This window comes from Erythrolamprus reginae, chromosome 3 (genome assembly GCF_031021105.1).
Source record: "Erythrolamprus reginae isolate rEryReg1 chromosome 3, rEryReg1.hap1, whole genome shotgun sequence".
Lineage (NCBI taxonomy): Eukaryota > Metazoa > Chordata > Lepidosauria > Squamata > Dipsadidae > Erythrolamprus > Erythrolamprus reginae.
Window position 1 is genome coordinate 257260431 of NC_091952.1, and position 16928 is coordinate 257277358.

Consider the following 16928-nt stretch of genomic DNA (forward strand, 5'->3'; position numbering starts at 1 on the left):
TAATATAAAAAAGATGTGGAGACTCCAGAAAGAGTGCAGAGAAGAGCAACCTAGATGATTTGGAGACTGGAGGCTAAAACATATGAAAAACGGTTGCAGGAACTGCGCATGGCTAGTTCATTGAAAAGAAGGACCAGGGGAGGCATGATAAGGAGTCTTCCAATATCTCAGGGGCTGCCCAAAGAAGAGGAAGTCAAGCTACTCTCCAAAGCACCGGAAGGTAGAACAAGAAGCAATGGGTGGAAACTAAACAAGGACAGAAGCAACTTAGAACTAAGGAGAAATTTACTGACAGTCAGAACGGTTGATCAGTGGAAAAGAAGTTGCCTCCAGAAGTTGTGAATTATTATTATTATTATTATTATTATTATTATTATTATTATTAATTAGATTTGTATGCTGCTCCTCGCCAAAGACTCGGAGCGGCTCACAACAATAAAGCATAGTACAAATCCAATTATTAAAACAATTTAAAACCCTTAATATAAAAACAATCATACATCCCAGACATACCATGCATAAAAAGGAATGGTCCAGGGGAATCAATTCCCCCATGATTGACGGCAGAGGTGGATTTTAAGAAGTTTGCGAAAGGCAAGGAGGGTGGGGGCAGTCCTGATCTCCGGGGGGAGTTGGTTCCAGAGGGTCGGGGCCGCCACAGAGAAGGCTCTTCCCCTGGCCCCCGCCAGACGGCATTGTTTCGTCGACGGGACCCGGAGAAAGCCAACTCTGTGGGACCTAATCGGCCGCTGGGATTCGTGCGGCAGAAGGTGGTTCCGCAGGTATTAGGAAACTAAGAATGCCCCAGCAGTGGAAGTTTTTAAGCAGATGTTGGGTAACCATCTGTCTGAAGTGCTGTAGGGTTTGCTGCCCAAGCAGGGGGTTGGACTAGAAGACCTCCAAGGTCCCTTCCAAGTCTTATTTTGTTAATTAATCAGTGGAACAGAACCTGCCTCCAGAAGTTGTGAATGCCCCAACACTGGAAGAAGAGAGTGGAGGGGACCCTGGAGGTCATCTAGTCCAACAGAAGGGCATGTTCTGAACGTCCATTTTGGTGTTGTGCTGGTTTTTTGCACTCTGGGGCTACGTTTGCCTGTTTGGCCATTTTTTCATGTTCCATGTTTTAGTGAGTCCTCTGCGCATGCGTGGGGCAGCTTGGGGGGGGGGCTGTGCATGCATGGCGGGGGAGGGAAGGAGCGTGAGCAAGTGCACGCATGCTGGCACACCCACCCACACCCTTGTGGCTCACAAACCACAAAAGGTTCCCCATCACTGGGATAGGGTTTTTGCAGATAGAATTGAATTGTATTGAATTGAATTCTTTATTTATTGAATTCTTTATCTTCATCCTAAGATAAAACATAGAAACAGAGAAGATTGATGCCAGAAAAAGACCTCCTGGTCCATCTAGTCTGCCTTTACAGTATTTCCTGTATTTCATCTTAGGATGGATCTTTGTTTATCCCAGGCAGGTTTCAATTCAGTTCCTGTGGATTCTTCCATCCTTCCTTCTCTTTCTTTCCTTCCTTCTTTCTTTCCTTCCTTCCATCCTTCTTTCCTTCCTTCTTTCTCTTCCTTCCTTCTCTTCCTTCTTTCCTTCTTTCTCTTTCCTTCCTCCCTCCCTCCCTCCCTCATTCATAGAAACTTAGACGATTGACGGCAGAAAAAGCCCTCCTGGTCCATCTCGTCTACCCTTATAGTATTTCCTGTATTTTATCTTAGGAGGGATCTATGTTTATCCCAGGCATGTTTCAATTCAGTTCCTGTGGATTCTTCCTTCCTTCTTTCTCTTCCTTCCTTCTTTCCCCATTCCTTCCTTTTTTCTCTTCCTTCCTTCCTCCCTCATTCATAGAAAAATAGAAGATTGGCGGCAGAAAAAGACCTCCTGGTCCATCCAGTCTGCCCTTACACTATTTCTTGTATTTTATCTTAGGATGGATCTATGTTTATCCCAGGCATGTTTCAATTCAGTTCCTGTGGATTTACCAATCACGTCTGCTGGAAGTTTGTTCCAAGCATCTACTACTCTTTCAGTCAAATAATATTTTCTCACCTTACTTCTACTCTTTTCCCCAAAATACAGGAAATAGTATAAGAGCAGACTAGATGGCCCAGGTGGTCTTTTTCTACCGTCAATCTTCTTTGTTTCTATTTTTATTAGTCAAGTGTGATTGGACACACAAGGAATTTATCTTTGGTGCAGATGCTCTGTGTGGACATAAAAGAAAGGACACATTTGTCAAGAATCATGAGGGACAACAATGATTGTCATAGGGGTCAAATAAGCAATCAGGAAACAATATTAATAAAAATCTTGAGAATACAAGCAACAAGTTACAGTCATGCAGTCATAAAGGGTTAAATAAGGTCCAGGAGGGAAGTGTTTTTAATAGGAAAGTGAACACAAGAACAAGGGGACACAATCTGAGGTGAGTTGGGGGAAAGATCAGAAGCAACGTGAGAAAATATTATTTGACTGAAAGAGTAGTAGATGCTTGGAACAAACCTCCAGCAGACGTGGTTGGTAAATCCACAGTCACTGAATTGAAACATGCCTGGGATAAACATCTATCCATCCTAAGAAATAGTGTAAGGGCATGAAATAGTATACAATAAATAGTATAAGGGCAGAGTAGATGGACCAGGAGGTCTTTTTCTGCCGTTAGTCTTCTATGTTTCTATAAGTGGGAGGAAATGGGTGATAGGCTTGATGAGAAAAAACTATTAGTAATATTAGTGCAGGCTTAGTAAACATACTGTTTAAAAAATTAAAGGGAACACTCAAAAACACCTCCTAGAATTAAGGAGATGAATGAAATGAAATGAAGTAAGGAGGTGAATGAATGAAATATTCTCGTTGAATATTTTGTTCTGTTTAAAGTTGAATGTGCACAACAGCAGGTGAAATTGACTGTCCATCAGTGTTGCTTCCTAAGTGGACAGTTTGATTTCACAGAAGTCTGATCGACTTGGAGTTATATATTGGGTTGTTGAAGTGTTCCCTTTATCCTTTTGAGCAGTGTATATATACTTGCCACTTCTATATCAACGAACCTAAATCTGATCAGCAAAACCAAAATTTTCAGCAGTGCAGTTTGACAGTGGTGAGGGAATTATTTGTTTAGCAGAGTGATGGCGTTTGGGAAAAACCTGTCCTTGTGCCTAGTTGTGTGCAGTGCTTTGTAGCGACGTTTTGAGGGGCGGAGTTGAAACAGTTTTTATGTCCAGGATGTGAGGGGTCAGTCAATATTTTCATGGCTCTCTTTTTGACTGGTGCAGTCTACAGGTCCTCAATGGAAGGCAGGTGGGCAGCCATTGTCTTTTCTGCAGTTCTGATTCTCCTCTGAAGTCTGTGTCGGTCTTGTTGGGTTGCAGAACCAAACCAGACAGTTCTAGGGGTGCAGATGACAGACTCAGTGATTCCTCTGTACAACTGGAACAGCAGCTCCTGGGGCAGTTTGAGCTTCCTGAGTTGATGCAGAAAGGACACCAAGAAAGATTTATGTTCTGTTGGAAGAGTCCAAACGGTGAAAGCGCATTGGGTGAGAGTCAGCGGAATTCAAAAGCGGGCTGGCTTTTGGTCTCTGGTGGACGCCAGGCTCACGACGCCTTTGACTCCCTCCCTCGGTCTCGGCTTGGTCAATTCCTACACTTCCGCTTCCCTCCTGGCAGAAAACCCTGGTTTGAGAGCCAGGGGGGAGACCGTTTCCTGCTCTTTGGCTGCAGCAGGGGGCAGCGCTGGCCCGAGCTGCAAAGACCGGCTGGAGAGGGTCAGCGGGCTCTTGTCTCTGTTGAACACCCCTGCCTTTGCCGGTCAGCCCTCCCCCTCCTCAAATGTCACCGGGGTGGGGGGCATTTCGGAGGTTCTGGTGTCACTCGAGCTGCCCCATGACAAAGGGGGATGACGCTTGGGCCGTGGGCCGACGTTAGTTCTATCTAAGTTCTCTCTCTCTCTCTCTCTGTTCCTGGCTCACTATTGCAAAAAAAGTCAGCTTGCCCCATTTAAAAATTAGTACCGGCAGACGGAGGAGGTGGTATGATATCCATCCCTTCCTACCTTCCCTCCCTCCCTCCCGCTTTCCTTCCCTCTTTCTTTCTTTCTTTCTTTCTTTCTTTCCTTCCTCCCTCCCTCCCTCCCTCCCTCCCTTCCTTCCTCCCTTCCTTCCTTCCTTCCCTCCCTCCCTCTGTCTTTCCTTTCTCCCTCCTTCCCTCCTTCCCTTCCTCCTTCCCCCCTCCCCTCTTCTCTTCTCCTCTCCTGTCTGCTTTCTCCTTTGCTTGCTTGCTTGCTTGCTTCCATCCTTCCTTCCTTCCCTAGGTTATATTCTATCACCCTTCTTTCCTTCCTTTCTTCCTTCCTTCCTTTCTTTCCTCCCTTCCTTCCCTCCCTCTCCCCTCCCTCCCTCCTTTCCCCCCTTCCTTTCCCCCTCTCCTCCACTCCTCGCCTGCCTGCTTTCCCCTTCCTCCCTCCCTCTCTGCCTCTGTCTTTCCTTTCCCCTCCCTCCCTCTCTCCCTCCCTTCCTTCCTCCTTCTCTACTTTCCTCCCTTTTTGCGCAGAAGCGAAATATCGCCGAAATATCGCACGCACAAAGGAAAAATACAAGAAAATGAAGGGAAACGATTGCGGCGCCCATCGGTCTGGCACCGGTTGCGGGCAAGTTGCGCCGTCCATTGCCTTATACCCTTGCGGATACTCATGGCTGTACAATTTTCTCTAGATTGGGGATGGAGGGCGTGTAACCTCTGGGAGCCAGGACTCCTGCTCAGCAGCGGGTTGGACTAGAACAGGGCTCCTCCACCCTTGGCCACTTTTAAGACTTGTGGACCTCAACTCCCAGGATTCCCCAGCCAGCCATCAACCATAGAGTTGGAAGAGGCTGGAAGGGTCATCTAAGTCAGGGGTCTCCAACCTTGGCCACTTTAAGACTTGTGGACTTCAACTCCCAGAATTCCTCATGAATCATAGAGTTGGAAGAGGCCAGAAGGGTCATCTAAGTCAGGGGTCTCCAATCTTGGCCACTTTAAGACTTGTAGACTTCAACTCCCAGAATTCCGCATGAATCATAGAGTTGGAAGAGGCCAGAAGGGTCATCTTAAGTCAGGGGTCTCCAAGCTTCACCACTCAAAGACTTGCGGACTTCAACTGCCAGAATTCTCCAGCCAGCCATGAATCATAGAGTTGGAGGAGGCCAGAAGAGTCATCTTAGTCAGGGCTCTCCACCCTTGGCCACTTTAAGGCTTGTGGACTTCAAATCCCAAAGTTCCTCAGCCAGCCATGAATGATAGAGTTGGAAGAGGCCAGAAGGATCAGGGCTCTCCAGGCAGCTTGTTGAAGGAAGTCTGGGAGTTGAAGTCCACAAGTCTTCAAAGTTGCCAAGGTTGGTGGGGACCCCCAGAGTGAAAGACCTCCAGGGTCCCTTTCCAGCTCTTGTCGTTCTGTATTTCTCCAACAGCCCTGGAGCCACCCCCTCCCTCTCCCTCCCCCCTCCCCCCTTCCCCACCCTGAACTTCCTGCTGGGTTTTCTCAAGTGCCCCCTCGAGATCTTTGCTCTTCCTTTTTATAGTGCAGAAGGCCCTGTCGGGATCTGGCCAGAGGGGTAAAATTAGCTTCCCCGACAGGTGAACCGGATCAAATATCTCCAAGAATGAGGTGGCCTCCTTACACCTCTAAGCCCCCCCTCCTCCTCCTCCTCACCTCATCTGACATGCGCTTGGCTGACGGTAACCGAATCTCCGTGTTTTGTTGGCCACGGACCAAGAGGCCGCTTGGATGCTTAGCGTTGGTGCGTGGTTCTACCCGGCATGCGGTGATGCCTCTCTTGTTAGGCGTGGCAGGGCAGCCTCCCCTCCCCACCTCTACCCCCTCCCTCTTCACTGGTCACCCAGCCCTGATTGACATCTTCGAAAGGGCCTGGAAGATGTTGGGTATTTTGATTATTATTAATATTATTTGTATTAGCAGAGTTCAGCTGGCTTAATTTGCAGCGGAGTTAGCATGGCAAGAAATAACACATGGTTCAGAATCCCATTTGTTAGCCATGAATGTCCACTCCTTCATAAGGATGAAAAGTACAATCTTTACTTACAATCCTGTTGATTCATGCAATTGATAGATTGCAGGCAGATAAGTTTATATTCCAGTCCATATTAATAACTTCTGGATGGTCCCATGTGTGAGGATGGCTTTGGATTTCATCTCACACCTGTGTCCTCAGCCGAGGACAATGGAGCACACACAGAAGAAGAAGGTAGAAGAGAAAGAAGGAAGGGGGGACCATCTACTCTGCAGAGGTTTATATAGCCTGCAGGGTATCTGCCCCTTTTGGTCATCAAAAGGTGACACATTGGTCAGTTAATTGCGACCTGACCGTAGAGATGTGTTTACAAGACAGTGCAAGCATGTAGTAGAGTAGTTAAACCCAACAGAAGAGGCCAACCAGGAACCGTTGTCATGTAGGGGGTGACGTGATCACAGTCCAAAGGCCTCGTTTTAAATTGGAGACTTTGGCCTGCCACAAGTAGAATAGCAATGTGGGAATTGGGGATGGGTGGTTGCATGAGAAGGAAAAATACTAGCCACAAATTCTTTCCAGAAGATTCAAGGTCATCCTTTGTTCAGCACCAGCCGGAAGTAGAGGGGAGGATCGTGGACTTTGAGAGCACCGGAGTGGTCCATGTGATGAACTTGTTAGTGTAGGGACCAGGGATGACCTTAAACTGGGTGGAAAACTGTAGGAAAAGTTACTATCGGGTTGACTAGAGTTCGTATCCAACACGGCTCTGTCGATAAATTGGAGCTTGGAAGAAGGCCAAGGGTTGGACTCTTGATTTATTTCTCGGATGTTATTTGGAACGCTGAGAAGCAGTCTTCCAATATTTGAGGGCTGACCCAAAGAAGCCAGAGGGTCAGCTTATTTTATAAATTACCAGAAGGCAAGGCAAGAGAAGGCACAAAGGAAAGGGAGTCAGGTTATTTTCCAAAGAACCTGAGGGTAGAACAAGAAGCAATGGGTGGAAACTAAACAAGGAGAGAAGCAACTTAGAACTAAGGAGAAAATTCCTGACAATTAGAACAATTAATCAGTGGAACAGCCTGCCACCAGAAGTTGTGAATGCTCCAACCCTGTAAGGTTTTATGGGGATGTTGGATAACCATCGGTCTGAAGTAGTGTAGGGTTTTCTGCCTAAGCAGGAGGTTGGACTAGAAGACCTCCAAGGTCCCTTCCAGCTCCGTTGCCATTGTTGTTAATACTATTATTAGTATTAGTATTATTATTATTAGAAAGTGAAAATGTAGATGGCAACCAATGCAGGAGAGAAGCAACCTGCCATTAAGGGAGAAATTTCCAGACAGTTAAAACAATTTAAAAAATTCACAAGGTTGGAAAACCTTAGAATAGAATAGAATGGAATAGAATAGAATAGAATATACATAGAATAGAATGGAATAGAATGGAATAGAATAGAATATACATAGAATAGAATAGAATGGAATATACATAGAATAGAATATACATACAATATATATAGAATAGAATGGAATATACATAGAATGGAATAGAATAGAATGGAATGGAATATGAATAGAATAGAATGGAATATACATAGAATAGAATAGAATGGAATATACATAGAATAGAATTATTTCTTGGCCAAGTGTGATTGGACACAAGGAATTTGTCTTTGGTGCAGATGCTCTCTGTGGACATAAAAGAAAAGAGACATTTGTCAAGAATCAGGAGGGACAACACTTAATGATTATCATAGGGTTCAAATAAGCAATCAGGAAACAGTCTATATTAATAAAAATCTTAAGAATACAAGCAACAAGTGACAGTCATACAGTCCTAAGTGGGAGGAAATGATAGGAATGATGAGAAAAAACTAGTAGAAATAGTAGTGTAGACTTAGTAGGTAGTTTGACTGTGTTGAGGGAATCATCTCTTTAGCAGGGTCTTCTGCTTTTGAGCAAGAGTTGGTCTAGAACAGTGTTTCCCAACCTTGTCAACTTGAAGATATTTGGACTTCAACTCCCAGAATTCCCCAGCCAGAGAATGCTGGCTGGGAATTCTGGGAGTTGAAGTCCAGATATCTTCAAGTGGCCAAGGTTGGGAAACACTGGTGTAGAAGACCTCCAAGGCCCCTTCTGTTCTTCGGCAAGCCAAGCTATGGCGTCACTAGAACCCTGCAGGGCAGAGCTCAACTCCAGAATTAGCCGGGCACTCGGTTTGGTTTTCCTTGGGGCACAGCAGAGAGGCTGGTGGTCAACAGATCCCCGTCCACTTGTTACCCAGGTAGGGTTACATATTTTCCTGTGTCGAGAGTCCCAGCGTTCCTTCTCCTCCTTAGGGAGGCAGTCCAAAGATTCGAGCAGGTTCAAGCAGAGAAAAGCCCTCGTCACCTGGGACCAAGGCGGCGTCTTCGGTTTCTAGCAAGGAGGGGGCAGTGGGCAGTGGGCACCCTGTATAAATACCCAGCCACAGGGGTGGCGTCTGTATTTTTAGCCCTCCTGGCACGCTTTCTCTGCCACTCCCAGCTCCAGACCAGCCTGTCCGTTGACGTCAGAGAGACTGAACTGTCCTGCCCACTAAGAGGTGACAGCTCCCACCTACCGTGTTTTGGGCCACTTTAAGACTTGTGGACTTCAGCTCCCAGAATTCCTCATTCCTCATTTTATTTTATCCCCTGGTTAGGGCTTTAAAAAAAACTTTATTCTGAGAAAGTAACAATGAAAGAGCTTGCAAGCCAATAAGAGCTGGGAACATCATTAGAACCTGGAAAGAAACTTTTGGAGCAATTAGAACAATGGCAAAAACCCTGCAAAGACTTAGGGCTTGGAAAACATTCTTCTTCACCAAGAGTAACAATGGAAGAGCTTGCAAGCGAGTAAGAGCTGGGAACAAAGTTAGCACCTGGTTAGGGCTAGAAAGAAACATTTGGAGCAACTTAGACCAACGGGGAAAAACCCTGCAAAGGCTTAGGGCATAGAAAACATTCTCCCCAAAGAGAAACAATAAAAGAGCCTGGGAACATTGTTAGCACCTGGTTAAGTCTGGAAAGAAACATTTGGAGCAAGTAAAGCAATGGGGGGGGGGGGGTGAGTAGAAAGACAGGGTTTGAAAAACATTCATGACAGAGAGTAACAATGAAAGAGCTTGCAAGCTGGTAAGAACTGGGAATATTGTTATCACGAGGATAGGGCTGGAAAGAAACATTCAGAGCAAGTAGAGAATGAAAAAAAAATTCAAAGAGAGGGTTTGGAAAACATTCTTAGCAGAGAGTAACAATGAAAGAGCTTGCAAGCCGGTAAGAGCTGGGAATATTAGCACCTGGTTAGGGCTGGAAAGAAACTTACTCAGAGCAAGTTAGAGCAATGGAAAAAACCCTGCAAAGAATTAGGGCTTGGAAAACATTCTTTGCAGAGAGTAACAATGAAAGAGCTTGCAAGGGAAGAGCTGGGAAGATCGTTAGCATCTAGTTAGGGCTGGGGTGGGGAAGCTACATTCAGAGTATAAGACACACCCAAATTATCAGCTTCTTTTAGGGAGGAAAAAGGCACGTTTTATACTCAGAAAAAATACTGTACTTCTGCCTGCGCATATCCCCCATGCCCAGGGTTCCCACAAATGCTTTTAAGCATCCCTCAGAGACGCAGCATGGGGGCAGGAAGCCTCTCCCTCTGTTTGGCCACTCAGCCTTCGAGGTTGCTCGAAACAGAGGTTAGGTGGGACACCGTTGAGGCTGTCCGAATGTGCTTGCTTTGGCTCTGCCCAGCTGTTGTGTATTTCTCAAGCCTCGGTCCGGCCGGTGTTTGTTTGTGCGAGTGCCGCGCCTGATGGATTAGTTCCGTAACCTCAGAGGACAGCCCCCTCCTCCTCCTCCTCCTCCTCCTCCCTCCTGCTCGCAAAGATGCCCGAGCTCTGATGGATAAACCAGAAGCAGGAGGAGGCACTTCAAAGGAGAAACCTCCCCGGTTCGGGTTTGAAAGCAGACCCCATACGGGTAAATTTAGCCCCACCGCCATTTGGATGTCACGCCTGCCCACATTTCCAAGAAGGGGCTCTTGACCACCGTCCCGTCTTCTCTTTTTTAGCCTCCATATTTGGTCATGGTTTCAGCTTCGAAGCCTGGAGCTTTTAGTACATCCCAATTCCCCCCTGGCCCTCTCTCAAAAGAGAGTGAAAAGGGGACCCTAGAGGTCTTCTAGTCCAACCCTCTCGGTCAAGCAATAGCGATAGCCTTTAGACTGATATACTGCTTCAGCCCTCTCTAAGCGGTTGACAGCATCAGCCTCTTGTCCCCAACAATCTGGGTCCTCATTTTACCCATCTCGGAAGGGTGGATGGATGGATGGATGGATGGAAGGAAGGACGGAAGGAAGGAAGGAGAAGGAAAGAAAAAGAAGGAAGGAGAAGGAAGGAGAAGGAAGGAGGAAGGAAGGAAGGAAAAGGAAGGAGAAGGGAGGAAGGAGGAAGGAAGGAAGGACAATAACAATAGCATTTAGACTTATATACCGCTTCATGGTGCTTTTACATCCCTCTCTAAGCAGTTGACAGAATCATCCTGATGCCCCCAACAGTCTGGGTCCTCATTTTACCCATCTCGGAAGAATGGAAGGAAGGAAGGAAGAGTGGAATGAGGAAGGAAAGGAAAGAAGGAAGAAAGGAGATTGGAATAGGAAGGAAGGAAGGAAAATGATAATAGCATTTAAACTTATATACCGCTTCATGGTGCTTTTTCAGCTCTCTCTAAGTAGTTTACAGAATCAGCATATTTGCCCCCAAATCTGGGTCCCCATTTTACCCCCCTCTGAAGGATGGAAGGCTGAGTTAACCTGGAGCTTGTGGTGAGATTTGAACTGCTGAACTACCAGATAGTGGTTAGCAAATGTCCAATCTCTTCTCCAAAACTTCTGAAGGCAAGACATTCAAATAATATTCAGTTGTTCTCATTGTCATGAAATTTCTCCTTATTTCTAGGTTGCACCAATAATGCCTTTCTGTTTTTTTTAAGAGGCAACTATCTGGACTTTCTGGTTTTTCTCTGAAGATGTTTCTCTTCTCATCCAAGAAGCTTCTTCAGCTCTGGATGAGAAACGTCTCCAGAGACATTTATTCCTAGGTTGGATCTCATCTTGATAAGTTTTCATCCATTGCTATTTGTCTTGCTTTGGAGAGTAAATCAACCCCCTCTTCAACTCCAGAGAGATATTTGGAAGGCTGCTCTCATGTCTCCCCTGGTCCTTTTTTTCATTAAACCAGCCATGCTCAGTTCCTGCAACCGTTCTTCGTAGGTTTTAGCCTCCGGTCCCCTGATCCTATTGGTTGCTCTTCTCTGCACTCTTTCTAGAGTCTCGGCATCCTTTTTGCACCCTGGTGACTAAAACTGAATGCGGTATTCCAAGTGTGGCCTTACCAAGGCTTTATAAAGTGGTATTTTATCTTATTCTATCCCTCTGTTAATGCAGCGTAGAACTTTGTTGGCTTTTTTGGCAGCTGCTGTACACGGCTGGCTCCTATTTAAATGGTTGGACTACAAGTTCCCTCTCACAGTTTGTACTGTTGCGCAAGGCACCATCAATAATGTCTTCAGGGCTTTGGGGAATAGCTTGACTTTATAGATCATAACCAACACTTTGAATTATGTCCGGAAACCAATCAACAGCCAATGCCGTCTGCATGTTTGTTTCTTTCCAGCCCTAACCAGGCGCTAACAATATTCCCAGCTCTTACCCGCTTGCAAGCTCTTTCATTGTTACTCTCTCCAAATAAGGTTTTTTTAAGCCCCTAACCAGGGGATAAAATAATGTGCTGAAACTGACCAGACTAAGGACGCTAGCCAGATGAATATCTGTTAAGCAGATTCTTTTCCCTGTTTTCCTCCCCAAAAACTAAGTTGTGTCTTATACTCTGAAAAGTACAGTAAGTGTGAAAAAACAGAAGTGAAAGTCCCCCCCCCCCCAGTGGAATCGTCACTAAACAGATTCGGTTTGTTTGTTTAGATTTGTATGCCACCCACTCCCGAAGAACTCAAGGCAGCTCATACACACTAAAACAATAAAACAATATAAAATCAATTTACGCCATTAATAATAGCTTATAGAACCCTTAAATCTTACGCGTGAAGTCATATCGTGCCATGCATCCCTGTCAGAACTTATTTAGGCTGGAGTTAAAAGACTCACGGCTTTACAAAGGGTTGTAAGACGAGGACTATTATGACATTTCCACGACGTCCGTTCGCGAGTTGCCTTGGCTTTTCCGGTGCGTGGATTCAGCTCAGGCTGGGGACACACTGAAGCAATGTTGGGTTCCTACCTGGAACCGGGGGGGACGGGGGACGGGACAGCGTTGTGGTAGCGAAAATGGAGCTGCGCACTGGGCGACCATTTCCTCCTCGCTCCAGGGGAAGGACTACTCCGAAGGACTCAAAATTTCCACTACTGGTTCTCCAGAACCTGTCAGAACCTGCTGGATTTCACGTCTGGACAACGTGCCAAAAAATCATTGGCAGCAAGAGTTATCAAGGGAACAAGGGGACACAATCTGAAGTTAGTTGGGGGAAAGATCAAAAGCAACGTGAGAAAATATTATTTTACTGAAAGAGTAGTAGATCCTTGGAACAAACTTCCAGCAGACGTGGTTGGTAAATCCACAGGAACTGAATTGAAACATGCCTGGGATAAGCATAGATCCATTGTAAGATAAAACACAGGAAATAGTATAAGGGCAGATTAGATGCACCATGAGGTCTTTTTCTGCCGTCAGTCTTCTATGTATCTATGTTTCTATCTCTAACTTCTGAATTGTCCCTGGCCTTGCATTTTATTTACAATTGATAATTTGTACATTTTTTTAACAAAGTGGTGTCTGAGATCAGCAATTTTCAATGACTTTTTGCTCCTGCGCATGCGCAGAAGCAAATAAACATCTGAAATCTCATGCGCCTGCGCATCTTCTCACGAGATTTGCTTCCTGCACATGCGCAGAGACCAGACCTCACTCCGATGTGTGCACATCCATGGAGGGAAGTTGCAACCCCCACCTGCGTTGAAGCATCCAAATTCACTCTCTCAGACACACACAGAGTTGTGTGTCTTGCCTTTCCTGTATCAACATTAGACCTGGTTGAAGGTGCAATTCAAGACCCGAAGCAGCGTTTTAAGGGCCTTTGTGTTTCTCGCCCATAAAAGGTCACCTGATAATGTTATTTGGCCGTCAGGTTGATGCTGGACTCTCTCCCCCTTGAGCTTCCAGGCTCCTCCAGGCTGGCTGGTGGCCAGCTATGGGAAGCCACCTCAGATATTTGAGCAGCTCCCTAAACACTTGAGTTTCTTTTTTGGAGGAGCTCCAGAAGGCTCCTTTTGCCTGTCTCCATAGCTTTATTATTTATTGTTATATTTATTTAATTTTTTGCTATGTTTTTAATTGATTTTTATTTATTTATTATTATTATTTTGAAATTTCCTTTTTTTTTTTGGGTAAAATTTATTTATTTATTTTCAAATATAACAGAAAGAAAAGAAAAAGACATACACGAAACATATACATACAACATTTGGGAAATGAGAGTTTCCCCACTTTTTTTTTTTGAGTGTTCAATCAGAGAATTTTGCTTCTTTTACATAATATTGGTTCTTTAATTCTTTTATTTGACGTGTTGCTTTGCTTGAATTTTTATTTAATTCTTCGCTGTTCTTTCCTTTAACCAGTCGTAGAATTTTGCAAAATTCTACAACTGGTTTTTAATTGATTTTTAAATATTTACATCTTAATATTTCCAGGTGGTTCGACATCCATATACCATACCATATTTTTCAGAGTAATAAGACGCCGGAGTATGAGACACACTGAATTTTGGGGGAGGAAAATAGGGAAAAGAATCTGCTAACCAGGTATTCATCTGGCTAGCGTCCATAGTCTGGTCAGCTTCAGCACATTATTTTATCCCCTGGTTAAGGGCTTTTAAAAAAAACTTTATTCCGAGAAAGTAACAATGAAAGAGCTTGCAAGCCGGTAAGAGCTGGGAACATTGTTAGCTCTTGGAAAGAAGCATTTGGATCAAGTAGAGCAATGGAAAAAACCCCACTTAGGGCTTGGAAAACATTCCTCACAGAGAGAAACAATGAGAGAGCCTGCAAAGTAAGAGTTGGGGACATTGTTAGCTCTTGGAAAGAAGCATTTGGATCAAGTAGAGCAATGGAAAAAAACCCACTTAGGACTTGGAAAACATTCTTCACAGAGAGAAACAATGAGAGAGCCTGCAAAGTAAGAGTTGGGGACATTGTTAGCACCTGGTTAGGGCTGGAAAGAAACTTATTCAGAGCAAATAGAGCAATGAAAAAAAACCCTGCAAAGACTTAGGGCTTGGAAAACATTATTTGTAGAGAGAAGCAACGACAGAGCCTGCAAGGGAAGAGCTTGGAAGATCGTTAGCAGCTGGTTAGGACTGAAAAAAAGCTACATTCAGAGTATAAGACGCACCCAAATTATCAGCCTCTTTTAGAGAGGAAAAAGGTGCATCTCATACTCCAAAATATACAGTATTTACATTCATATCAATGTGTTATAAAGTTATACATTGTATAATTAATATTCTTTTCTTTTCCAACCACCTCTTACTCTTATTTTACATTTCTTTTGTGTGTGTGTCCATTTGTACCATTTTGTCCAAGTAGAGTAGTAATCCGAGTCCTTTTGATCGTTTAGTTCCATCATTAATCAGGCCATTTCTTTACATTCATATATATTTTAAATTATCTCATTTTCACCAGGTGTCTGTGGGTCTCTCCATCTTTGTGCCATGGGCCATTCTTGCGGCTCTATTATTATTATTATTATGTTTATTATTTATATTTATAAGCCTTCCGGACTCCTGGCAGCATACTACATATAAAAAGACAGTATAAAATAAATCAAAACCTGTTGGTTGGTTGGTTGGTTGGTTGGTTGGTTGGTTGGTTGGTTGGTTGGTTGGTTGGTTGGTTGGTTGGTTGGTTGGTTGGTTGGTTGGTTGATTGGAACAAACTTCCAGCAGACGTGGTTGGTAAATCCACAGTCACTGAATTTAAACATGCGTGGGATAAACATAGATCCATTGTAAGATAAAATACAGGAAATAGTCCAAGGGCAGACTAGATGGATCATGAGGTCTTTTCCTGCCGTCAGACTTCTATGTTTCTATGTATTTATATGCCACTTATTCCAAAGTGGACTCAGAGCGGCTAACAAATACGATAAATGCAATAATATTAAAATACAGTCACAAGTACATAATAGAATCAGTAATAACAATAAATAATATCCAATTCAGTCTAATTCCAAGCCTGCTGGAAAAGATTAAAAAACCTTCATCCTTTAGCAGCCGTTGATTCACGGTGGATCTTGTTGTGTTCTTTTTTTGCAGTGCAAGAAGAAACACACCTTGGTGTGCCCGGATTTCTCCAAGCACGGCGTCTGCCCCAAGGGCTCCCAGTGCAAACTTCAGCATCCCAAAAAGAAACACCCGGCCAAGCAAGCCGCCACTAAAACCCTACCTGAGCCGGGAAACTATGCAAAGCAGACGTGGAGGTAAGGAAGGAGCTGCCCCTCCTCCCTCACGGGAATAGCAAGAGCACGTGGACTTATATCCCGCTCCGTAGGGCTTTTACAGCCCTCGCTAAGCAGGGGACAGAGAGCAAGTCTCTTGCCCCCAACAGTGGATGGGTGGGTGGGTGGGTGGAGAGAGAGAGAGAAAGAGGGTAGATGGAGGGATGGAGGGATAGATGAGAGAGAAAGAGGGTAGATAAATGATAAACAGAGAGACAGACAGACAAACAGACAGAGAGATAGATAGAAGAGAGAGATAGAAAGAGGGTAGATAAAAGATAGATAGATAGATAGATAGATAGATAGATAGATAGATAGATGAGAGAGAGAGAAAGAGAGGGTAGATAGATGAGAGATAGATAGAAAGAGGGTAGATAAATGATAGATAGATAGATAGATAGATAGATAGATAGATAGATAGATAGATAGATAGATAGATGAGAGAAAGAGAGAAGAGAGAGAGAAAGAGGGTAGATAAATGATAGATGGATGGATAGAGAGAGAGAGAAACAGAAGGTAGATAGAGGAAAGAGAGAAAGAGAAGAGATGGAGAGAAAGAGGGTAGATAACTGATACATGGATGGATGGATGGATGGATGGATAGAGAGAGAGAGATATGAGAAAGAGAAAGAGGATGGATGGATGGATGGATGGATGACAGGGGGATTTCAACTCCCAGAATTCCCCAGCCATCAGCTTCCTCCACTTTAAGACTGGGGAATTCTGGTAGTTGAAGTCCCTCCGTCTTAAAGTGACGGAGCTCGCAAAATCCCGGCTTAGGAGCTCAGCTCCAGACCTCCCCACGAATTGGGGGGGGGGGGGGGAAATAACCCCCATTGTTACAACCCAGACAGGAGCTTGGCCCTCCCTCCCACCCTCTATGCCTCTACCTCGGTCCCTGAGGAAGCTCCTCGGACCCCCCAACCCTCCTTGTATGGCAGTCCCCACACCAAATCCCCCGGCCGAGTTAATTCGGGGCGACGACGTAAACTGGGGATGGCCCCTCCTCGCCCGCTTCCCCCGTCTCAATGAGGCCGAAAATAGCCCCCTTGCTCCTTTTAGGTAAGAATGTGCCTGGGGTGGGGGCGCTGCGGAGGGGGGGGACGCAGGCAGGAATCCACCAGGGCCAGGGAAGACGAGGAGGAGCTGGCCCAGGGCCCGAGTTCCAGTCCTGTCTTCAGGGGAGGGTTAGGTGAGAAGGCCTCTTAAATAGCACCTCCCCTCCTCCGGTCTTGAGTAGCCGGCCGGGCGCTGCCAAGGGAGACGTCAAACCTGGTGAAGCACGTCACTGTTAAGCGGCTGACCCCCCACCCCCTTTCTGGAGGGAGGCCCAAACATCCAGGC

The 16928-nt window shown here is 45.1% G+C and overlaps 1 protein-coding gene across 1 annotated transcript in view; it reads left to right on the plus strand.

The window, feature by feature from the left end:
• The window catches only part of LOC139165263 (zinc finger CCCH domain-containing protein 3-like), a 205966-nt gene that overhangs the window by 176492 nt on the left and 12546 nt on the right, over window positions 1-16928 (plus strand). The window contains 1 exon segment of the mRNA XM_070748399.1: window positions 15403-15566. Coding sequence (XP_070604500.1) covers window positions 15403-15566 — 164 coding nt within the window.